The sequence below is a fragment of the Halichoeres trimaculatus genome, unplaced genomic scaffold (assembly GCF_033239565.1).
Source record: "Halichoeres trimaculatus isolate MK-OKI-2021-1 unplaced genomic scaffold, fHalTri1.1 fHalTri1_scaffold_4, whole genome shotgun sequence".
NCBI classification, from domain to species: domain Eukaryota; kingdom Metazoa; phylum Chordata; class Actinopteri; order Labriformes; family Labridae; genus Halichoeres; species Halichoeres trimaculatus.
Genome location: NW_027437182.1, coordinates 11,197,313 through 11,222,206, shown reverse-complemented (window position 1 = coordinate 11,222,206; position 24,894 = coordinate 11,197,313). Strand labels below are relative to the sequence as shown.

The 24,894-nt window shown below is 39.8% G+C and overlaps 1 protein-coding gene across 7 annotated transcripts in view; it reads left to right on the top strand.

The window, feature by feature from the left end:
* Positions 1–717: 717 nt before the first annotated feature.
* sgip1a (SH3GL interacting endocytic adaptor 1a) overlaps positions 718–24,894 on the top strand; it is a 77,326-nt gene continuing 53,149 nt past the window's right edge. For 6 of the 7 annotated variants that reach the window (XM_074667490.1, XM_074667494.1, XM_074667489.1 and 3 more), the window contains exons 1-3: positions 718–849; positions 9,757–9,890; positions 14,693–14,737. In XM_074667490.1, coding sequence (XP_074523591.1) covers positions 9,848–9,890; positions 14,693–14,737 — 88 coding nt within the window. In that variant the 5' untranslated portion in view covers positions 718–849; positions 9,757–9,847. Of the gene's footprint in view, positions 850–9,756; positions 9,891–13,734; positions 13,923–14,692; positions 14,738–24,894 lie in introns of those variants that run through there. The other variant, XM_074667492.1, reaches the window with a different exon arrangement.

Sequence of the window (24,894 nt, the reverse complement as noted above, 5' to 3'; positions counted from 1 at the left end):
TCTTATCACAAGGACGGGCAGGTCCTCTCTCTGTCACTGAGTTGCCATGGCAACTGTACCAGACACATTTTCTAAGCATTTCTCTGAGGGAAAATATCTCTGCTGCTACATGCAAGGTAATGTCTCACAAGCAAGGCACAGACATAGATGATTCTACTACTTCTACTGATACAGAGGTGTTCAATCAGATTGCAGTAGATCAGTATGTCTTGTATAAGATAAAACCTATACAAAAAATGTTGTAGTTTGAACCTTTCCTAAATCCATTTGATAAATTTAATAGTAAGCATGTGATTACTTTGATGATACATTTAACAAAAAAACTTTTTGGCAAAGTAGGAAAAAGTAAAGGTAAAAGCTTTTCATATGGGAAGACATGTTTAGGTTTGTGTCATCTCCAAAAAATGAATTTAGGTATGGGAAATCTGATGCAACAGCATACACTATTAGGACCACTCCTGCTTTTTTATTTTTTTTTTTATTTATTTTATTTTAAAATATATTTTAATAATAATATTAAGATTAAGTCTGAATTCCATGAGGCCCATTTTAAAGAGTAAAGGAGCAGATTGTCCAGTAGTCTCAGCAGGTGAGAATGAATCACTGGCATAACTGAGGGCACATGGAAAATCACACACACAGACACACACAGACACACACAGACACACACACACACACACACACACACACACACACACACACACACACACACACACACAAAGCTTTAGGCGTGGTCAAACAAGCGTGCCATGTGTGCAGACCAAAACAAACACCTGCAGTCGGATACATCATTTATGAAACTTCATCACTGGAAATTTGTCGAAAGAAGAGGATAATCACGTGGACGAGGTAAAGTCTGCATGCTCCCAAGGAAAGTTTAGTTTGGGGTGTTATTACAAACATTAGGAAAAATCAAATAAGTGTGGACAGGGAGAGTCCCTGTTATGCAACGGTATTGGGCTGCACGTCAAAATGTTGTGGTCTGCTGGAGAGGAAATTACTTTCCTGGACTGTTTTGATTAATTATTGAGCAGCAAGCTGGATGATCACGAGGGGCTTTACAGGTGTATGAAGGAGCCCAATCGTACACACTTCATAAAACATTTGCACGTGGATTTTCAAACTCGGGGTGGCAGTTTCAGTAATATTAATGAATATGTATGTAATATTTAAAGCAATATAACTGTTAAATAACGTGCTCAACAGTGAAAAAAGACTTCTCTAACATTAAATGTGCGGATAGTTTGCTGTTGTTTTGAAATATTCTTCAAAAATTTGCAGAAGGCGTATTAAATAGGCCTCTATACGTGTATATGCCATAAATAGTGGACATGCACTATTTCTTTTAAGTAAATCGTATACTTTCCCAAATGGTTTCATGTGCTCATGTTAACATTTAGTTGCTCGCTTGTGCCCGACTGGTTTGATGCAGTTTGCATGTAAAGCTTAGCTTGAATTTTGCGTCTGTTTGAGAAATACAGCCAACAACGAGCCAACTTACCACATTAAGTAAGCATTTTAGGATCAAGCAGGGTTTTGTTGTCAGCTCAAATAATCCATGGATAACAGGGCCAGAGTTAGTCCATATAACTTTTGAGACTTGACTCAGTGATCGCTGCTGACGGAGGGTGTTCAGTCGACTTTTGCGCTTGGTCAGAAAATGTAAAAGTCATCAATATCCTTAATCAAATAACATAGAATTACGCTTAATCTTCTGGATACTCTTCCATGAAGCTTTTATTTAAACGCAATTACGCTAATTAGCCGTTACTGGTAACGTATTCAGGGTGAAAGTGCAAGGTGACACGTTGCGCATGCGCACGTTACTCATATAAGCTTGGCTCATCCAGATAGGTAGCATTTTTCGACTTATCAGCGGGAACAGGAAATCAAATCGTTGAAATATAATAATAACCACGTTTATCGAGGGTTAAACTACTTTACTTATACATATTAATGTAAAAATATCAATATTGCGGGAAAAATAACAATTTCAGTGTCGAGCCACGCACACCAAGCCGTTTTCCCCACCTTCTTGACACTTCCGGTGTGCATCTTTCACGCAGTTGACAGTTTTACCAGTGGTATTTTTGTGCTAATTCCAGAATTTGATGTTTACTTATTTCAACTGAATCGAGGACAGCAAAAGGCGAGGAAGGAGTTGTTCAATTAGCGGTAAGTGTTGTATGTCTTTGACAATGGTATAACAGACACCAACAGTTCATCACATTGACGATCGAAAGCAAAAAAAACAACCGTTGGCCTATTGAAACATTACAGCCAGTTTTATTCCACATTACATTTAAAAGCATCTTTTCCTCATTGAACTAATTTAAAGGGAGGGGGAAAGTGGAAAATCATGTCATGCCGCCTGCTACAAGTGATGTTAGCAACTTGTCTTGACTCAAACGAAAAGTTTGTAAAATGCAGGAGTACCACTTGACCTGCTCCTGCTGGGGCTTCACATATTGCAGTTGTCAACTGTGACGAGGGTTGACTCTGATTTACAAAGCAATAGATTTTAAGCTCAAAGCTGGGGTAGATGTAAAATTGTATACTTACTACTTCGATGTTCTAAAACCAGGCCTTTTTACTTACATGAGCATTTATACAGACTGTGGTATGTTTTGATGTCTTGCTGTGAGAAACTTTGATTCAGAATAGCTTACATTAAATCCATTGAAAAGGAATTGGGTGGGGTTTTTTTTTGATTAATCAATCAATATATTATTTTAGGGCGGTGAATTTAGAGACTTGTGTTGAGCAGCCACTAACATGGCATTTGATTTGTAGTGTTTTATGGTGTTTTGTGGATACTGCTTGTGTTATAAACAGAAGTAGCAGATATAAAGATAAGTGCGCAGCACTGTTTTCCATTTTATGTTATAAAGTTTACATGAGAGTCATTTATATTGAGCTCCTAAGGTCCAAAAGGAGGGAACCTGTAACAATACTGAACATATTGGATTTAATCCAGCAGCCAGCAGCAGTTTACCGTGTTTGAACATGTGAAAGCAGGTGCTAGGGTAGGAAAATAAGAAGAGGTGGTGCCACGAGACTGAACTGCTGTTGTCTGGATTTATTGCTGTCAGTTGATTTCAAGTGATTGGTTGTCTTCTTCCAGCAGTTGTTCCTGGTGTTTGGCACAACTTAACTATGATTACCAAATTATTAATCAGTCTGTTAATTGCACAATGTTTTGTAAAGGCTGAACTGTCGATGCCAGGGTAGAATTGAACCAAAACATCAGCAGCCAGACTGTGCAACATTAGCATGTGAGGATGATTTAGTCCAATCAAAAATCTCTGTTTTGTTTGTAATTCAAACAAGTGCTGTTGTTGCTTGTGATTACATTCACATGGCCTTACACCTGAGTGCATGAGTTTGGCTTTTCCTTCTAAACAGCCGTTCTGTATCAGTGGTGGTCCTGGCATGGAACTGCTGCGGTCTAATCACTGCAGCATGACGTTCAAGAAATGCATGCTCAATGTTTAATAGAGCATTTAAAGTTTATTTAGCACTATGCGGTTGATGGTATTGATCTATCAAATAATGTACTCTGAAAAGTTTGACATGGGTTCATATTTTCCTTAGATGTTTAAATTCTTGAATTGCTGCTGTTTTCCATTTCATCAAATAATCTTTTGTGGATATAAAGCATCTCAAGTGAGTTAAAAGATAAAGTATTCCACAGTAATATTGTTATTGAAAAGATTTATCCACTATTATTAATTTGCAGTTTAACCATCAATTTGTGAACCCTAAAACCAACAACAGTCTCTGAAGATGTTCAGCAGTTTTTAGTAAACAAAAACTTGGATAACAGACGTAGCTCTGGACTCATGGGTATTACTGGGCAGCTGTAATGTCCCAGGGGTCCACTGCACATGTGAGAGCTGGAGCACAGCGGGTTCAAGGAGAGGTTTATGATATGTGGGAAAAGCTGTAAAGTAATGGGGGATTGCCCAGCTTGACAGTAATGAGTGGGAAATGAGGTTTTAGTTTTAGGTGGACTCAGTCTGGGAAATCAGCCTGGGAACATTTCTGATCTCTGTTCTCTGAGTTGTGAAATAAAGCATTACCAGGCAGTGAATTCTGGGATGTGCCAATGAAAGCAGCATTCTGGAAATGTATTATGCAGTTTTGTTTTTCAGATTGTTTCAGTCAAGCAAAAGTGCCTCAGGTGACGCAAACAGTTTTAATGCATTTTGAAGATTTTTATTTGTAAAACTTAAAACTTTCAGGTAGGGGAGAACAATTAAGCTGGTGATAGTTAAAATGCAAGATGCATTTACTGAGACGTTTGGGGTAGAATGTGGAGTTCAATGAATCACTCACTAAATGCAGTGTGTCTCTTATCTATTATCTTTCTTTACCTTGATTTCCCCTGAATGTTTGAGCTAGCAGAATTTAATATTAAAGGAAGATTTTATCCTCAGCTGGCTTACATTGTTTGATCAAGAAAGTGTTGTTGTTGATGTTACAGGGAGAGGATGAGTCATTTATGCTGCTTTTCAAATTGGTTGTTCACGGGGAAGCCTCACAGTGTGATCTAGTGTGTGGGAGTGAAGTATTTTCTGCACTCTTTGGAAAACACCTACATTTTAGGCAGTCCTAGTCTGTTGGTATGAAATTTAGTGATACTTAATGTTTCAGTTTCACTTCACAAAAGAGTTCTCTGGACACATTAGTTTTTTAAAGAAGATTCAAATGAATGAATCTACAAGTATCCAATCTGCTGTTATCTTGTCTGTGACTCATTAATTATGAGCTCTTATCCTTCACTGTTTCCTGGCTTCAGGTCAGACTTGTACATTAAGTCATGCAATGTGCTCATAATTTGTATTTTGCTGATCAAAAAGGGACTTCAAAGTGTAGAGCATCCTGGGACTGTAAGTTCCTAAATCTGTGATACCAGAATTCTTCACTTTTTGGTTGGAGCTTTTTCACAAAGGATGTCATTTTATAGTGTTATACAAGATTACATTTTGTGTAGCTGTGTTGCATCTGTAAGCATCATAGAAGCTGTTCATTTTAAGGCAGATTTCAGCGGAAGTGTGTGGGGGGGTTTTCGTGAGCTGTGTGTATGTGGGTGAGGAGGCTCTCAGTGAGGAAAAAAAGAGGAGAACACATGCTTTTTTATTTGATACTCATAAGATGACGTCATACATTTTGTGATGAGTGAGATCAAGGCATTTCACATCTAAGCTGGGATTGCTTTTATGTTTGTGTGTATCCATGTACACATGGGTTTGTCTTTTGACTTATATCTGTGTTTTATTTATGTGTACATTGTGGCAGTGGGTCAGCTTACAGGATGGTGGAGATACCTTTGATGTGTCAGCTGCAATGTGGGCATGCTCTACAAACACAGGGTTATAAGTTGGTTTACAGGACACTTCTATATAGCACAGACTTGGGGGGTGGGGGCACTTCACAGTCTACACAGCACTTATCTAAGTGGTTCACAGTCTGATATGTTAATTGATTTATTAGACTGGACTATGAATTCTACATTTAAGACAATGCGCCATGAGTTCTCTGAGTTCCTACAGGTAGTATTTGCTTCCCGTCTTGTACTAAGACTTTAAGACGAAGAACCATGCCGAATATTTTCATAGACCTACCCCATACATTCTTTTTCTTTTAGTGATCTTCTTCCTTCCTGGCTTGGGATAATGAGGTGAATTCTGGCCAGTGTTTTGCCCACAAAAAGCCCAGACTCTGATCACTGGTCATTTTGCTAACCCACTATCATAGTTTTTTCCCCTCTCATCTCATGGTTTTGAGTCTGCCTTATGACCTACTAGATTATGTTAGAGGCAGGTTTGCTGCTCTCGCTCCCCTGAAGCGCTGTCAGGAGGAGATCTTTAAAATCCACACTGCTATTTTAAGTTGCCTCATGAATTATGGGTGCAGTATCAAATGCGTCATTGGGAGGCTTATCTGGGCTTCTACCAGCACAGCACACACACATACATACTCATAACCTATATTAATAACACTCTCGTGGGTGTCCAGCCAAATGAGAATAGGGCCACCAAGCAAGTGTTTCTCTTTTTCTCTTGTTGTTAGAAATGAGTTAAACTACAAATCTCATACTTTCCCTTAGCTTGAAATAGAGGAGAAATTTGTCCTGATGTGTTCACGTAAGGGTCATTTTCCAGTTTAACAGGGCCATGCTTCCAAGTATTATTGATAACAGGTTAAAGCTTGAAAGTAAAGAACTCAGGCCTTTGCTATTACTGTTGTCTTTAAAATACTCCTTAGAAACTCCCCGCAGTGAGCTCATCTAGCTCCATTCTGTCATCTCAGCCGTGCTGTCCAAGCAAGGGCTGGTTCTCTTGGGATTGGCCTAATTTAAACTTCTCCTCTGTTTATAGATATAGGCTGATTGTATAGCAAGTTTAGGCTTTGTTTATTCAGGCTCCAGCTCGTGGAAATGATAATTGGTTTGAGTAACAGGAACATATTGGACCTGTGTTGACATCCTGGAGACCATTAGGGAGACCACAAACTGAACCAGCCCACTATCAGAGGCATGAGCTCATCTTTTCCATCCCCAGCTTTGTGGCTGGAGGGAAGGACTGGGGTTTCAGAGGGGGCTCTGGATAGGGTTTTGGGTCACTGAATGTAGACTATGTTTGTTATTAAAGTGGTGCTTCAGGGCAGGCAGACGGCGGTAAATGATGTTATCCAAGTCTATTTTAGATGCGAACTAAACAGACTACTTCAACTGTACCTTTTAGTATCCGATGTAAAGTTTGACAAATTTCCTGCAGGAGGAGTAAGTATTTTACCTGAATACTAAGTGGTAAGGAGCTGGATTGATGACTGATGGATCGCTCTGCTGTTTTAGGGCTGTATGATTTGATGGCATAGATATCATATTGCAAATTTGATAACCAACAATTAAACCAATTGGAAATGTAGAACGTTTACCTCCTCCTGCCTTCCTTCTTCCTCCTTTCCACTATTTGCCCTCTTCCGCTTTCTAACTAAAAAATGCAAAAAAGGGATAAAAAAATGGTTTTATAGCAACACAAACTAGAAAATTCAGAAGGGTTTCTCATGCCGTTTGAGGTAATTGTCATTCAGTTGCCTACTTTTGGGGCAAAGTTCGTCTTGAGCTGTAGGGATTTTAAGCAATAAATTCACAATAACTCTCCCAGTGGCTTTAAACTAAAATCAAATTCACTTTTAGCTCGCAGCCGGTGTCCTTAGCATCACCAAATAATCAGGGAGTGGGTGCTAATTACGCAGAAATCCTTACTGCTTGATGAAGTGTGTCTGTGTTTCTCTGCCCACCCACAACCCCACTCCCGGGCAGAGCAGGAGTCGGGTAATGATGTAGAACCGCACACCTCACAGAGAAAACTGACTCAAAGTATCATGAGTGGCCGGGTGGCACGTAGGCATTCGACATGGCACCCTGCCATCACTGCGCCTTACCACCCTGCATGCCTTCCCATGCTGCTGAGTGGAGAGTGAGTTGCTTTGTTTTGGTTTGGCTGCACTCATTTCTCCTTAATTGGTGGGTGGGTGTTTGTCTTCTGTGAACATTTAATGACTGCTGCCTAATCATCATCCCTCATCAGGGCACTTTGGGGGGTAGACAGAGTTGGAGCAGGGTGGAGGTTTGCTGGGATATTGCTTAAGCAGTGTGCAGGAAATGGCTTGAGACCTTGGTACGTGCAATTGGGCAGATGAGCCCAGGAAAGCCCATGTATGGAAGTTAACATGGACCCAAAATAGCTAATTTGTCAGAGAATCTTCCCCAAAAATACTTTTTACCAGGATAAAATCACTTAAAAGCAGCACCCCGGAGAATTAGTACTGGATCAGCATTATAATTCAGCACAGCATATTAGAAGAGCACATTTCTGCAAGTGGTATTTTTGTTTCAAGGGGCTAACCTTAGGATGGAACTAGAACACATTTGATGAATGATAAGCAACCCAGGGACACCAGCTTACCTCACTGTTCATTCCCTGTGGGTGTTCACTTGCCTGTTGATAACAGTTTGCTGCCTTTGCTTCTTGACTGTACTCATACAGTGACAGCGATGACCTATTTGAGTTTGCCTTGTGATTTTTCACTGTTTCTGTAACCAGTCTGGAAAATTACAAACAAATGCATCAACTATAACATTAGAGCAATACTGCACCCCACAGGCGAAAAGCACAAACGAAGGTGGAGGTTGTTCTTAGATGGAAAGGTATATTATAGATACATCTATTTTTTATGTATTTATATATTTGTTTCTTTCATTCTCTCATTTGAGATGTATATGCCTTAAATTCAGTCTTTGAAATGTAATTTGAAAATTAAGTAAGTGCTTTTTTGTCCCAGCTCATAACCCAGGGGAACCCAAGGGTCTTCTCAAGTGTTTCTCTAAGAAAAAAAAAAGACAGTGTGTCATAACTTGCTTGAATGTGATGGTAAGGTGTTATGCCAAATGTCACTGTGGTTATCAAATTAAGAGTATCATTGATTCATTAGTACAGCCTATAGGTTTCCAAACTCTTCGCCCCCCAAGTCCCGAATTGCTTGGTCCTGACTAACGTCAGGACCAAGCAACCCCCTGCCATGGGAATACACATATTGGACAATCTAAAAATGTAGAAAAACCAACAATGGCAAAAATGCAACTGTTAATAGTTTTGGATCCTGGCAAATGAATAATGTTGTTTGCATCTGAATCTTGAAAAGCACAATACAGCGTACCATTTTGAAGTTAACAGCAGATGGCGCCAACAGGGTGTCTTTTACATCTTACCAGGAGGAGCTGGGAAGAAAATCAGCCATTGTTGATGCAGTTTTTGTAGCTACCTATGCTGAATGTTATATCTGGATATTTTATACCTCAAGCAGTGTTTTTAAAAGCATAAAGTTTAAGCCTATGTTTATTTATTTTATCTTCGTTTATTAGTAGAAATAAAAAATCTTTTCAAGTCTAGGATGGCAGTGTCAGAGTCAATATCAAAGGCCTAAACTTACCAAAACTCGAATTAAATATTGATCAATTGTATATCTTCAGTAACTGCCAGTTTTGTTCAGAAAATTTCAGTAGGAGTATATTTTAAGAAAGATGAGGTTGTCAATTTGTAAATTATTTCGGGTTCCCTCCTTTATATCTCTTCACTGTGGACCAAACTAGACAAGTTCACAATCAAGCCTTAAGGAAATCTGTCCAACAGTTTTCACCTGTTCCTGATATTTTATAAACCCAACAACTCATTTTTGATTAAAATTAGATAACAGGTCAACTAACAATTAACATACTTAGGATTTAAAGTTTGCTGACTGTTTCACCCTCTTTAACAGAGGGGGATATCTTAATTGAAGTTTATAGAGCTTTAAGTAAAAAAAAAAAAAATGTTGCCCTGTAATGTCTTGATGGAGAAGATTTAATATTAACGTTATGTATCAGCAATCTGTAACACACATCATGTCTCAAATGGTTGTGTTCTGTTATTCCTTCACCATTTGTATGTAAAAAGAAATTAGCAATGTTAAATCTGCATGTGTGTGTGAGGCAAATCTGCAGGAAATGATGCGTTGACCTTCATCGTCTGACTTGTCTGGACTCAGTCTACTGTTCCACATTACTATTCCCCACAGGTTGTGTTCCCTCATACACTTGCAGTGGTCAAATAATGTGCCGGCATCAGCATAGGTGCACATCTCCTCAGTGGCTCAGTGTGGCAGAGTCCTTGGTTACTCCTCATTCTTGTCTCCCTCTTTTCTTTTCAGAAAATAGTCTTTGTCCTCTGCTCGTCTTCTCCCCTCTCATCCTTCTGTCTGGCTGGGCTGAGGACGAGGTGGTCCATGGGAAGAGCTGTAAATGGCTGAGGAGCTGTGTACCGGCTGGTTTCGCATCATTGCAGGTACAGTGGGTAAAACCGTCTTTTTTTGACCCGTCTGTTCAGTACATCGCCTCCTCAGCTGTGAGGGTGATGTGTCCTTCTGAGTTTTTCCCTAAATTAAATGATGCCAGCGATACAATAGGTAGGGTTTTTTTACGGATACTGTAAATAATTTCTATGTGTAGTAATGAAGGTTTGCTAGCTCATTTGCATGAATTTGTGTTGTACATCTTTTCATTTACACTGTTCAGCATCTTCTTCAGGTAGTAGTTCTCAAAGTCAAGACTCCTGGAGGGGGTCACAAAATTCCTTTCAAAATCAAAAACTATTTACAGGTGCTGATAGGAGTCAAAATTCATTTAAACCATACAGAAAGAAAATGATTGATCTGGTTCCATCTGATGTTGTCTCAAGACCTGCAAGGTGACTAAGCCAGGGTAATGATGGAATCAGAATAGTTTAGGAAACACAGCAATATGTGCTCATAGATAGTCTAATTTTCTAAAGATAAGCTAGGCTAAGTATATAAGGCCTTTTACTTTTGTTGGTCTTGTCTGTTTTTGGATTGGCCTATTGATGTATTCCCACAACATTGCTAGTCGTCTGCACCACTGTTTTGGGGGTTGCAGGCTGAAATGTTTGGGAATCCCTACTTTAAGAGACACACCAGGAACACACTTCTTTTATTTGAGAATCAAAGAAAGTCAAACAAGATGTGAGAGAAAGTTACTCCTTTGTCATCAAAACACCCACATCTCTAATTCCATTCAGATCATGTGCCATGGCAGGCATGAACTGACATGGATGGGACAGGTTTTTATTTGAAGAAATGAGTTTTGGCAAATTTGTACATTAAGATACACAAAAATGGCACCGCTTACTGATGATTAGTAATGCATGAAGTATTTGACATCTCCAGTTTGTCTTTATTCAGGCTTCACCACTGCTTAAGCTCCAAGCTTGTAGGATATAGTGCTTTATTTAGCAAATTCTCCCTTCCTCTTCCCTGGTCTACATTCCTCAATTAGCTGGCACAATAGCTTTTGTCAGTGGCTTAATCACTTCACATTTTATTTGTACGAGTGGGAGGTTTGATACCTCTGAGTTTCTACTGTATATGCTTCATTGAGGGTTTAACTGTGAATGTGGCAATTGCCTAAAAAAAATTAATTTCCTTGTTACTGGCACAATTGTAAATATTGTCAGTAGGTCTCATTGAACACTAGATGGCAGTACAGGAAAAGATACTGCTTGCCTCTCAGCTAACTGAATTTGTAGGAATGACAAACTAGATTTTAAGAGGAAAGGATGAAATTGTGGAATATGTAAGCAGAAAGGAAACAGAAAAAGTTAAGGTTGATACTAAAACAAAAGGCAGCAGCTTTAGAGTAAGGGGGGAGAGGAGGACAAGGGGGAAGGGAGTTAAAGCTGGGGGCAGGGTGGGAGGCTGGAGACCCTCTGTTCAGGAGCATCTGCCGGGTTTTAAGACAGAGGAGCTGGGCAAGGAAAGAAAGAGGGATGAAAGGAAGGGGGAGGCATGTGACAGATTGAGCTGCGCAGTCCCAGCTTAACAAAAATAACTGGGTAAAAAAAACAGGGATGAGGGAGAAATCAGTAAATTAAAAGAAAAGAGGTGATGAATGAGAGTGGAGAGAAAGAGGTTTTGGTGGGAGGGAAGGAGTCATCATCACATGGGATTAAGCATGACTTGGGAGGAGGATTCACTGGGCATGGAGAGGCACACAGCTGGCTCTTTTTAAAGCATGACTGAAAGTAGAGCGATAGAGACAGATATGTGCCCCTCTGGAGGAATTTAGCTACCGTATGGTTCCTCAAAAACACACTGTTTAAAGCGTACATCCTTGTGTAAATATTTACTCAAAAATGGCTACAAATATACCACACATTTGCTCTTTTAAGACTGAATACAGATCTACGATTAAATGCTTATGAACTATAATTTCTTGTACTCCTAGGCTAACAAAAAATATTGTATTGCTTCTCAGATAACTTACCCAATCATTGGTACCTCAAAGAATGATTACTATTTACAAGAAAAAGAACACCCAAATTAGTGGCTTGAAACAGATTGCTCACATAGTTTGGAATCAATTAATTTTTGTTTTTGTAGCACCCATTCATAAAAAACATCAACTCAAGGTGATTAATAAAGCTGGTCCTAACCAAATTCTCTGTAATGGAATTTAAAGAGAACATAAATTGATTTTTGGTATCAACATTTAGCAGCAAAGGCAAGAAAAATGTCTCTTTTAACCTTGAGCAGGAGCAGCAAAACATGATAATCAGCTGACTGGTCTGTTACCATAAATAACTACAACAACAAAAATACTCTGGGAATTGATAATGTGCAGTATATATAACAAAAGAATAAGAGGAGGGGTTTAGCAAGGAACAAGGAAATTCAAAAAGTCCTTTTGTGGTAAGTATCTATTAAGGTACCTAAAAGAGTAAATCAGTGACCTGCAGTAAAACCACATTAATGCATGCAGATAGAGATTTTGAGACAGATCCAGGTACAGCCCGTAGAAGCATAACTAAGAGCCTAAGTTAGCTCAAACCATAGGCTTTATCAAAGTCCAATTTTTTAAGCCACTTCTTAAAAGTAAAGAGGACATCTGTCCCCTGGATTTTGACAGGAAGGGGATTCCAAAGAAGAAGGGCCTTATAATTGTGACTGTAGGTGCTACAAGCAGGCTTGCAAACTAGGTGCATAACGTTTGAAAAGACCTATTGAGTTATTGTTGGGGGGGGTTATAACAGATCATCAGCTGATTGTGGAAAGCAGATACGAAACTCAAGAAAGAAAAAAAGCTCTCTTTTGGAGATCATTACATGAAGAATATTGTCAACTCTTCCTGGACTCTTACTGACATATAGTGCAAATAAAGGATGTGTCAGGATTTTCAGTATTCAAATTGGAGTTTCATAGTAATAAGTCAGATATTATATTTTATGTGACTATTATCTAATCTTAAAAATGTATTTTCAATCCCATTACTTTTTTTTTTACCAACCCCTGATTACAATGTGGTATCAGGGTTTTAAGGTATCTAAAAGCTGTTAACTTTTTGAAATTGGATAACAAAAAGCTTTATAATAACACTGAAACATTGCAAATGACATAAGAAAGCATAAGAATCAGTATCTGGTAATAAGATATAGCAATGTGAGATTTAGAACTGGAGAAAAAAAAGACTTCACTGGGGACTATTTGAATAATCTTCGAATAGTTAGCAGTGAATGATGAATAGTATTTTAGCCTGAAATGCCTATCCCAATGCAAATTTGTCTACCTGATTTTGTATAGATTGTCTGATCATGTCACAATTACTACAAAGAATACACTGCACCAGGGGTCTTACTGCAGTAATTCCTAGTTCTGATTTTCCCTCCATTTCTGTTGTTGTTCTTGTTTTCCTGGTTTTGCCTAATTGTCAGTCTCCTCTGCTCTTGTGTTTGTGCACACAGACATTCACCCCCTCTCTCACTCCCTTTCTCTCCCTCCTCTCTTAGAAAATTCATCAACACACAAACACAAGCACACACACCCCTATCCCGGGGCTGTTCTGTCATTGACCCTTCCTGCGCGTTGGTCACAGTTGTAGCTGGGGTAGCTGTGACGTCATGCTGATCGATCCTTGTCTCTGTGCGCTGAGAAAGCACAGGCGCAAAATAAGACAGGGGCTGAAAGAGACCGGCACAGAGAGGAGGAGAAAGGTGGGAGGGAACGGGGGAGAGGAGGAGAAAAGGGAGAGGACAGAGTTAAACCACACCTATTGCAAAGGGGGGTGGGACACATTTAGAGGCACTCAGGCAGACACTACAGGAATAGTCACTGTGCAGGAGGGTGCAGTGCAGATATTTTGTCCATTGTTGTGTTATTATGTGATTATAGAATCTCTGTGTGTGTGTGTTTGTGTGTCCTGAACATGGGTTGTCACTTGGCTCACACCTGCATGTTAGTCTCTCTGCGAGCTCATTAATTGATGTCATTCACCGCTGAGCAGGCTCGGCACACTGCACTGACATAAGGTAGGATGAAGGGGAGGGGTGCATGCGCCGTGTGTTTGTGTGTGTGTTTAGGATGTTTGTGTATCCTCTGTATTTACTCTATACATGTCTTGTGGCATTTTTGTGCCCCCTTTTGGAAATGTAAACATGTCTGTGTGTATTTAGCTTAGTGCTGAAGTATTTGTCAAGCAAGAGAGGTTTACTAATGTAGCGTTCTCTTGGGCCATGGTGTCAGGAGACTCAAGCTGTAAGCCATGTGACTACACAAAGAGCTGCTGGGATTGGCTGAGGCCATCTCTGACCTCAGCAAACTGCCTCCTCCCATTCTCACCACTCCCACCCCCCTTGCCAAACACACATACACACACACATAACCCTCCCTGTCAGTCTCTCCACCTCCCTCCCTCTCTCTCCCCTGTCCTGTTATTTATTTTTTTCGTCCAGTTAGGTTCTCCCCCTCCTCTCAGCATCCTCGGCTGTAGGTTAGAGCCGCAGTAGCAGCAGCAGTAGCAGCAGCATCCATGGCTTAAGCCCCAGCTCTGATCGGCATCTAGCCCGGCCAGGCCCCCACCCCTCCTCTCTCCTCTTTCTGTCTCTCTATCTCTCTGTTTCTGTGACCCTTCTGGGATAGTTGACAAGCTGTGTCTGGGGGTGTTTGAGGCTCACATTTAGCCAGGGCGTTAGCCACATGCACACGGCTGCTCTGCTGCCCATCATTTCTACTGTATCTCTCTGGTAACTGGGGGCTTCTTCTCCTCTCCCCCTCCCGCCACCTCCTGCTTTCATTTCAGGCTCATTGGAGATAGAGGAATGCAAATCTGCAACCATGATGGAAGGTAAGATGATCATCTTTTTTAAAAATGCTTCCTGCTGTAATTCAGGGTAACCCCCCTTTATGCCCTTGTCCTACAGCGCTTCTTCTGCCGTGTGTGTGTGTGTGTGTGTGTATATGTTTGGGACATTTAAATGTCATAAGCTGCCCTGCTATTTTGAGTGCATACATTCCGGTGACTTGCATGTTATTCTTAGGAAAAGGGCACAGCCAATGACTGGATGTCTACCACAGAGGCACAATAGCGAGGCTAATTGAACCGTGTGTACCTTTTGTCACTAAGTGTGTTTTGTGTGTGTATCAGTACACCCCAACCCCCCTATTTTCCGCTTACCATCGTAAAGGATTATTTGGATTTATTGTGCAGGACGGCTTATGTGCCCAGCTGGCTCACTAGTATGAATTCTCTTTGTATGGTGTTTAACAAACATGCACACTCACACATACGCATACATTCTTCCAGTAACGTATGACTCTGCCCACATGAGATTACCATTTTAGCCCCCGTGCGTAACAAACATTGCATGTCAGTTTAAGAGGGGTTCATATGTTCGTGTGTATCTACCCATAGTTGGACTGATCCATTTATTTTGGGTTGAGCGTTTTGAGTCAAGAGGGAACTGATGACTGTTAGTTTCATGTCCCTTTAATTCGTGACATCATCACAGGGGAAGGCCATTGATGGAAGGATGAATCCCTACAGCTCTGCAGCTGGCACACGAAAGCCTCCATCCATCCATTTGTTTCACATGATAACTCCCATTTCTATCCTTCACTTTGTCCAAGCAGCCTTTATCAAAGAACACTAACCATTTATTTTTGCAACACATCCTAGATATGCAGACTTTCTTTTTTTAATTAACCTTGAGTTATGTAAGATGTCATAGTCAACGACAACATTTTGTAGCAGTGAACATGTGGACATAGAGATCAGCCATTTCTCTTTGCTCCCCTCCAGTTATTTACTCTTCCTTTTTGTTTATTTTCTGTCATGTTTCTGAAAAAATGTCAAAGATGTTGTCATCCAGGCCTGTTTATCCCAAATGAACTCCATATCAGTTTGTTTGCTCCTCAGGAAGAACCTCATTTAGTATGTTGTGTTTGTCCATGTCTTTTTATCACTGCTCCTACAGTATTTGTGATGCTGCCTGGTGTGTGTTTTGTAGATCTAAGCAAGGTCGTTAAAGTAGATTTGATAGGTTTGCAGAAACGTCAGCAGAGATTATGAAGTGACAGCTTTCTGATAATTGCAAGGGTTTTGCAGATTGAGACATGATCAGTTTTACTTGTTTTTCCACTCTATACTCCGTACCACACTTGTCTTATATCTGGAATAAGCTGAGCCTACAACTGTAATCATGGCACTTGTTTTAGTAAAAAGAAGAGTTGCTAACTAAACATTAGCATTAAAAATTAAACATTCACAAAGCTAGTTGGGAAATTGAGAGTTTTCATTTATTTTTTGATATGGGGCTATAATTATTATTATATAGGTTGTTCTGTATGATAATGTTTCTTTCTAACTTAATATTTGTCACAAGTCTATGATTAATGGCTTGCTCTGTAAAGTCAGATTAGATTAAGTTTAGGTTTATGTTTTCAGTTGAATGGGCTTATGCAACTTTGGGTTTCCCTCCTACATGTTTGATTACATTGTTAAACTGCATGATGAAAAGTCTGTCTACAGTGAAGCAGACTCAGATGACAAAAGTCACAACAAAATCACAACTGTCACACACAGGACATTTTACAAATTAAATTCCAAACTACTCAACATAAGGTATTATTGAGATGATGTCCAGATTGAAGGCTTCTTCCCAATGCCTCATCAGTGTCAGTGCAGAGATGTATTTTCGACATTAAATTGTGTTATGAAGAATATTATCTACTCTTAGTAGTGGTGCAGATGCATAAACTTCGCACAAAAAGTACAGTGACCAGTGTAGCGGGGCCCATTCTTACAGGTACAGACAATCAGGAAACTAATTGTCAGCACCTGGGAAGTAGTGTAAAACAAGAGTCGGTAGCGACAGCAGAATACACTGTTTGGCATTGGCAGAGAAGATTTGGCAGATTCTATGTGTAAAACCCACATGCTAGGCTCTGGTGCTCATCTCGCAGATACATGTGCCTTACAAATGTTGCTCCATTTAAAAGTGAAATAAACAGGCTTTCCAATGGTACAAGATTTATTGCAAAGAAGTGTTGTTACAACAAAAAATAATATACCAAACACAAATGTTCTTAGGCTAAACTGAGCATATTTCTGATCAGCAAAAACAGTAGTAATATATCTTTATTATTTACCTGGCATCAATGGATGATATAAGAGATTTCAAACCTTTTTATCTTGATGGATACTCTTCATACTTGTTCTATGTCTGCAGAACAGAACTAGTGTTCAGTCATGATACTAATGCAGAGTTGCACAAAGATATAGCACCAGCAGACCTGACTGATCCAAGAATAAAAAGCTTTTTATAGGGATGAATTTCTAACTTGACTTCAAGGGTAAGATACTGAGGGCAATATATCTAATGCTCCTCCTCCCCTTCATCCGTGCTGTCCTGTCATCGGCTGCATTTGTCACGAGCCAACTTGTTATGTAACAGTTGTGAAGAGGGGAAAAAAACAGACAGTCTGCAAACTGCTCCTCTCACATTAGCATGGCTAGCTCAGGCTTAGCATGGACTGTGTGGGTGCAGGATTACAGTCAGGTGTTAAAAATGGATGCTAATCCTTGTTAGCTCTGCTTTTTAAAGCCCCATGCCATGGCCAGCATGGTTGTCCCGGGATAACTCACAGGGCATAAAACATGGAACAGTATCTTCTTTTTCAGTTCAAGCAGGCAGAAATTCATAGTTTGACCTAGTAATAGTTATTTAAAGCCTGAATTCTACAAAGAAGAAAAGGATGTATTATAGAAATGTTTTTAAAAGTGATCCTTTACCTTTACTGTTATCCTTACAGTATTTACTGAGACCATTTTCTACGAATTTCCTGGATTACCTACTGGTAGGATTACAGTACCAGTGTGTTGGTTTAGTGTGTTTACATCATTGCAAGGTGATGTCATTTATAGTAACAAATCTCCCGCATGGTTTTCTGTACTCACGAGAGCTTGCACTTGTGTGTCATATACTCAGCTCCCTTCAACGTAATCATTGCAGCCTGGGATTACTATTCCAAATGGGCTTTTAAAGATAGCAGTGAAGGGAGGAGGCTTGAACATCATGGGCATAGACTCAAACAGTGCCCCACCAATGAATATTTTTTTATCTGTAGTTAAATGACAGATTCTGAGAATTGGAATTTTTGATCTACTATTGACACAAATATCCATTGAATTTGATGTGAAATGCATGTGACACCTAATCCATAGTTGGTTGCCTCCTTCTTAAAAGAAGCACTGGGTTGATTTTCAGACCATTTTAATCCATGTTTATAGTCCCCAGAAGATGAAACCTAACAGATCAAGGGACTTTCTGTCTATTCATTTAACACAGCCATCTAGCCAGGACTTCTTTTGTACAGAAGACATGATGCAACATTTACCCATGCTTCATACTTTTTCCAAAAAAAAATTTCTCAAACTCTGCTAAGTACTGCTGTGCTCCCGGCAGGAAAACCCCTTTGATTTTAACCAGCCTATGGCATTTCCTGTTGCTCCTCTCTTTATAGAAAGTGGACATTACTGTTCCAACACTGACAAGCCTCTGCGAAATGCAGACTCTGCTTGTTGTTCTTCATCATGTTGTCAGAGAAGTGTTGACTCAATCCAACAATTTTGTGGGCTGTAATGAACACTGCAATGTCTTGTGGGCACAAACAGGGCTTCAGACTTGTAGTCTTGTTAATCCTGGTTAGGAATCAGACTGTCACAGGGAGGCCCAGTACTTAAAGCTTGCCAGGCTGATACTTAAACCCCTTGACTGGAATGTTGCAGAGTAGAGGGCAGAGAGGACACAAGGCCATGTGGCGGACTTTACTCCCTTCCTTTAATGAGTAATCCATCACTGGGTCTGACATGATTTGATCACTTATAAATGTTTAGTTTGTGATTTTGGCTAAGGCAGGGACTCCTGAGAGTGAATTATACTAGTATAATTGTTTTGTTTTTGCTACAAAAAATACATCAGCTTTTGTGTTCCCTAATTATCTGATGACTGGCAAGGGTCACATCCACTCAGTTAGCTCCTCAGAAGCTTCCCAGTCTGGAAAATTAAGTCTTTGTTTTGAGTTGTGATGAATGAAATGTAATATTGCTCATATTACAAAACCTCTTTGGGATTACCAGTGTTTGTCAGTACTGGTCCATTGCTAATGCCTGAGTTAGTTGTTTTTACCTGTCAGTACTTTTTATATTTGAATAGAGATGGACAGAACAAGATAACAAGGCAGCAATTCATGTGCTAGCATTATATTGTATGCAGGAAGTACAGTGTCTGATAATGCAATATCAGTGTAGTTGGGATCAAACATTGATATTTCGTCGTTAAAACACAAGGGTACAGGGTTGTGGTTCAAAATCCCAGCTGGAGCTTTTCTGTTTTTGGGTCCCCTCTGGGTTCTCTGGCTTCTTCCCCTCAGTCCAAAGACATTCTCAGTGAAGTTAATTGATCACTCTGAATTGCCTGAAGGTCCGAGCATGTCTGGTTGTTTGTCTCAGTTTGTAAGCTCTGTTAAGGCCCAATGACAGCTGGGATAGGGTCCGGTCCTCTGCAACCTCAAACAAAATAAGGAGTATAGATTTTGGCTGCTATCGAAACTGCCTACTAATCTAGCAATACATACTGTTTTAGCCAAAATACAGTATGTTGAAAAATAGCAAAAATGTGCAAAAAAATCCCCCAAAAACTTGCTGATTAGAGAAAAATTCATGGAATGCAACAATCCACTCTACCTTGCATTCTCTGGGAACAAGTAATGCAAGAGAAACTCTGTGGCTTTTTGCTGTAAAGAGGTGATATCCATCTAGAAGGTACTTGCACATTTCTATAAAATTATCAAACTCCATCTGAATATTTTTGTTTTCTTGTTTTTAAACCTCTAGATAATGCAAGTGAAGCGGTTTGTTACTGATTTTTTTTTCGGCTTTACTAAACCAAAAACTAGCAAAGGTGTGACACAGGTCAAACAAAACAATAACAATAGATTGGCTCTGAAGGGAATTTCTCACCTTTTGGAGGCAGCTTCAAGTGGACTCTTAAAATACTGCAACTTTTTGCACTCCTACACTGGCTCTTTTTTTTGGGCACATTTGCTTCTTTTTCTGTTTAATTTTCTCAAATTGCATTAATTAAAACACAAACCATATTCACAAGACTGAATTCTTAAGTAGTGGGTAGTTGGCAGTTTTGAAATTTGTGAATGGCTTAACTGGACTTACTGGAAAGACTACTCCCTTAGTTGGACTTACCCGTCCCTGTATCATGATATTGTTGTGGGTTTGGTCAACTTATTAAGTGTATTGTCAGGATTTATCCTTTAAACCTCATTACTATCGCCATTTTTTATAATGCATAAGCCGATAAGGAGCATTGATGGCATCTGCAAGAAAACTTTAGATATAAGGTCATAGCTATGCTTCCCATGTTTCTCTTTCAAAGCCTCTTTTCTGCCACACAAACACAACAGTAGCTTGCTGGTCATTGTTATAGCATTGTCTCGTCTTTTATGGAGTCAAGAGAACGGATTGAGGAGCAAATATCTTATTAAATTATTTAGTCTTGCAGGTATGCAACTATTTTTGCTGAACACGCTCACAGTGATGTTATTTTACCAGATTCATTCACTCGGGGAAGCCTTGGAGGACAATCAATGACTTTAAATATGGCAGCACATCTCTGGTGGCTCTTAGGAAGGCTCTGCTGCAATATGGTTTCCAGGGTAACGACCATGAGGCTGACTCATGTTTGTTTGGCAATGAGATTGACGGAGGCTCTCAAGTGCAAATTTTTTTATTGGTTTCTGGATAAACAGGTGTTTCTTGTGTCAGTGTGAGCACACAAATCTAAAAATGTTGCACCAGGTCTATTCATGTTGTTAAAAACAGTGTATAGGTCTACTCTGGAGGCTATCATTTGCTAGGTTTTCTCTGCTGCTCTCTCTTACAGACCCAAATGAGAAATTCAGTGTCTCGCCATTGGCTCCAACACATAAATTATGCGGGCTGATGCATTGGAAACAGCCCTCAGTGGCCTTGCAAAAAACTTAATGATGGTATATGTAACAGAGCAAAACAGCTTCTGTGGATGTGAAATGCAGAAATGTATTTCTCTGCTATCACCCCCGGATTTGTGCAGCTTAGTCTCCATCCTGAGTCATAGTCTGTGTCTGTTTTCCCTACATGCTGTTCTACACTCACACACACACACACACACACACACACACAGCTGTAACAGACCTGCAAATATACCCGTCCACTTTTCATTGCAAACAAAGCTGTATTCATGATTGTAAACAGGTCTTTGGTTGTTTTGTCCCCCAGTAGTGTGTTTTTCATCACCGGGCAGACAAAGATTTAAATCTCAAAGACAGACAGTGCGGCTGTAGCTGGCACTCCAGGAAATTCCTCTACGCAGTAGGAGTGGCATGTCACGGCCTTAATAACATGTAATTACACTTCATACTAACTGCGTATATTGACATGTGGCCCCAAGGGATGGCTTTAACGCCAGATGTAATGTTTTCTGAAATGCAGACATGTTTTCTGGCTTGTTCAGGGATTGATATCCTCCGCTGTGTGTTAACTGAAATATGGACAAATGAAGGCACAGAGATGCAGGGTTTGTGCAACTTTCTTTTACAACAAAATGTGTGTTGGGATGTTCACAAAAACATATGACAATGAAGAATTTTAAGACTCTTAAATCATCATAGTTAATGTTTTTGAGTGTGTTCCTCACAGTAGTCAGACACACTGAGGAAAGCTCATTGTTCAATGTGATGCAGTAGAATGCATCCATTGTGACTGTGCTTAACAATAAGTTAGAGGGAAAACCAAATGAACTTTCCCACAACAAAGACACACAGGGGCAGAGACTCAGGAGCAGGAGAGCTAAAGGGAGAACAGTCAAAACATATTAGCTTGATTTTCTTCGCACTCTTCTTGATGTCTCTTATTTATTATTTCATTCATTTAGAGACACAACATCCTCATGACACCCTTTCCAAATTTGATCTTGCACTTTGCACTGTCACACCCACTCAGAGACACACATACATACACACACATGGACAAAGTTATGTAATGATGCCAAGGATCCAGTGCCAAACAAACAGAGATGTTTGTGTAATCCTGTGGCAGCTGGGGGGGTGGTCAGGTGCTCTTGCAGAATATTCAACTGTTTTCCTGAATAACAGATCAGACTGCTTGAAAAGTGCTTTCATAAAACTGGCATCGGTTAAAACCAACTGATTGAACAGCTTTGGAAATTGCAGTGTTTAAGGGATCATACTTATTCAGTCAGATGCTATGTTCAAAGATGTACTGAATACAGATATCGGGGAAATCTTTTACTGGTTTGTGTAAATTGGAATGTTTACAGGCAAAACAAAAAACAAACGATAACAGACCGTCAAACAGGACACGAGGGATGCTGTTTTCAGCCACTCAGGGTTCACATAGAGATAAGAGAACGGCTGAAAACAGTAGATGCTTTGCTCCCCAAGACTTGCTTCCTTCTTTGATCATTTGTTCATGTTTTTTTTGTGACAGATAGTCTAGTTGTTGTGGCTGCTGCTGCAACTCTAACAGTGTCAATAACACCATGGGTGTCTTTGCGTTGTGGTTTATGACATAACTGGATCAGGGAAGTCTCTGGTGGAGCCATCATCAAGCAATACTCAGGCCGAATCAATTTGATGATTTTCAGTCGAGCATCCTGGATTTTGGTGGTATATAAACATTTGGAGAATGTGTTCTGATCACAGCTGAGGTACTTTGTGAGCTTAATTTGATGTTTCTTTTTGTTCTTCTTTTTGTCACATGCATCAGAAAATCGGCCTTCATAACAGTGTCTTTTACACAACCCAATGCAGTGCAGCTAGGGAGACAATAACAGACGCCATTTAGAGGAGACAATAACAGACAAACAGACACAGACTCTGACACGAGCATGGATATGGAAAAGAATGGAGTGTGACTTGCGAATACTATACAAGGATGAAAAGGAAGCATAGTTCAGAGCGTAGGGGACACAAAAAGGAGATGGAGTGAGTTTAACTGTCCTAGTAGGATAGCGTGAGAGGGGAGAGATACATGGAGAGCAGCAATGCGTGTCAGAGCCCTGGAGGGAGAGGGCAAGATACAGAGGGAGGGGACGAGGGCACAATCATCATGAAAGGCCTGTATTTTTTGTTGAGTCACTTCCTATCTCATGGCTTTTTTTAGGACTGATCAGCATGTAAGGACGGAAGACTCAGTGCCCCAGATTTGATTCAGTTTTTGTTACACTTTTGTCACCTTTCTCTGTCTTGATTTTGAATCTGAAAGACAGCCTCAGGCTCATCCCTATTTTGTCACTACCTCTGAGTAACAAAACTCAGCCCTGGATGGCCTGAAAAACATCTGACCTTGCTAAAATCTTTCTTGCAGTCATGTCATCCCCCTGCATCTCTTACGTCCTGTTATCCTCCTGTTGTGAAACACATCTCCCTTTTCTCTTATCCTGTGTTTTTCATTTTATCAAAGGAGAAAGTGACAAACATGGTAGCTGGGGAACCCTCAGGGAAGTTGGATTTATTTGGCCATATAATATTAATGTGCCTCTGCATAATGTATTCAGCTCCCTCGCTGACTGTTAGTGCTTGGCTCGATTTCCCGATGAGTTTACTTAATTAATAAATGAACACAAAATCTTATTGCAGTGAAATGGATTAAATTTATGAGGTTTTTTTTCTCTATTATTAGACAATAACTGAATACTTACCTGTAAACTTGCATCAACCTCTTCAATGAATCATTCCCTTTAGTTTCCCAGAATACCTTTCAACTAGCCTCAGAGAAGTAACATGATTAGTTCTGCGATGGGATACACCAGTAGGGATGTTGTAGTGAAGAACTGGAGATGTAAAAAATAAATTGATGAAGATACATTTTTTAACCTTGTTTTTTAGAATTTTGTCATTGCATTTAAGGCTGCGACTGACGGTTATTTTAGTAACCGATTACCCTGACAATTATATTTACGATTAATCAATGAATCAGGGAAAAAAGGATGAGAATGCATAGTAGTAAAATTCACAAAACCAAACATGCGTTGTTATTTTAGTTGATGACTATTGTTTGCTTTCAAATATATACAAAGAAACAACACATTTGGAAATAGTTTAAGCTGATTAGATGCTAAATTTATAAGGTATAACATATGGCATGAATGTATCGTCACTTAGAGAGTCAACAGTATGGGTAAACTTATAGAAAATACATTATGTCATCAGATTAAGAACTCAGTGGGCCAGAAAGGCAAATAAGTAAAAATATGTCCTTAGTCTTTTCACATGAAGGTCAAATAGTACACCCCTTTTGCTCTACCATGATCTGTAGCAGCTAACGCTATTGCTAACATGGTTTAATGAACTCCTCGCGGTTTTCAAATGGGGTGACGATTTAATAAAACAACAAAACGAATCCTAAAAGACATACCATGCATTTCACAATGTATAAAAAGGAGTGTATGTGGGATTTTGTAGCTACTCGCTTTGCTGTTGAGCTCCACGGCTCATCATCAATGAGCCCAACATCTTTGCGTTTTAAGTGCTGGATCATTGCAGTTGTACTGCCGTGCCATGCAAGGTCATTTTTGAAAATGTTGCAGTTAACACGCTGTGTGCTTTTACTCAGCGTGAAAAACTCCCAAACCCTTGAGTTTTTTAGACAAACAGCTTCCCCCGGCTCTGCCATTATTCCCGTGTTTACTTGTTTCCCTCACCTGATGGCAGTAATGCACCTTTAGGTAGTTGCCAACCGCTAAATAATCCAACAAAAAGGAATAAGACAAATAAACTGACAAACTAATACAGTAATGGCGCAGCACAATGCATGGCTTACGGAGAAACGTCAACGCTTTTACTAATTGATTTTTTTTTATTTCATCGATTTGTCGTTGCAGTCCTAATTGCATTTCTACAAATAGTAAAAAAAAAACACTGGAGTAT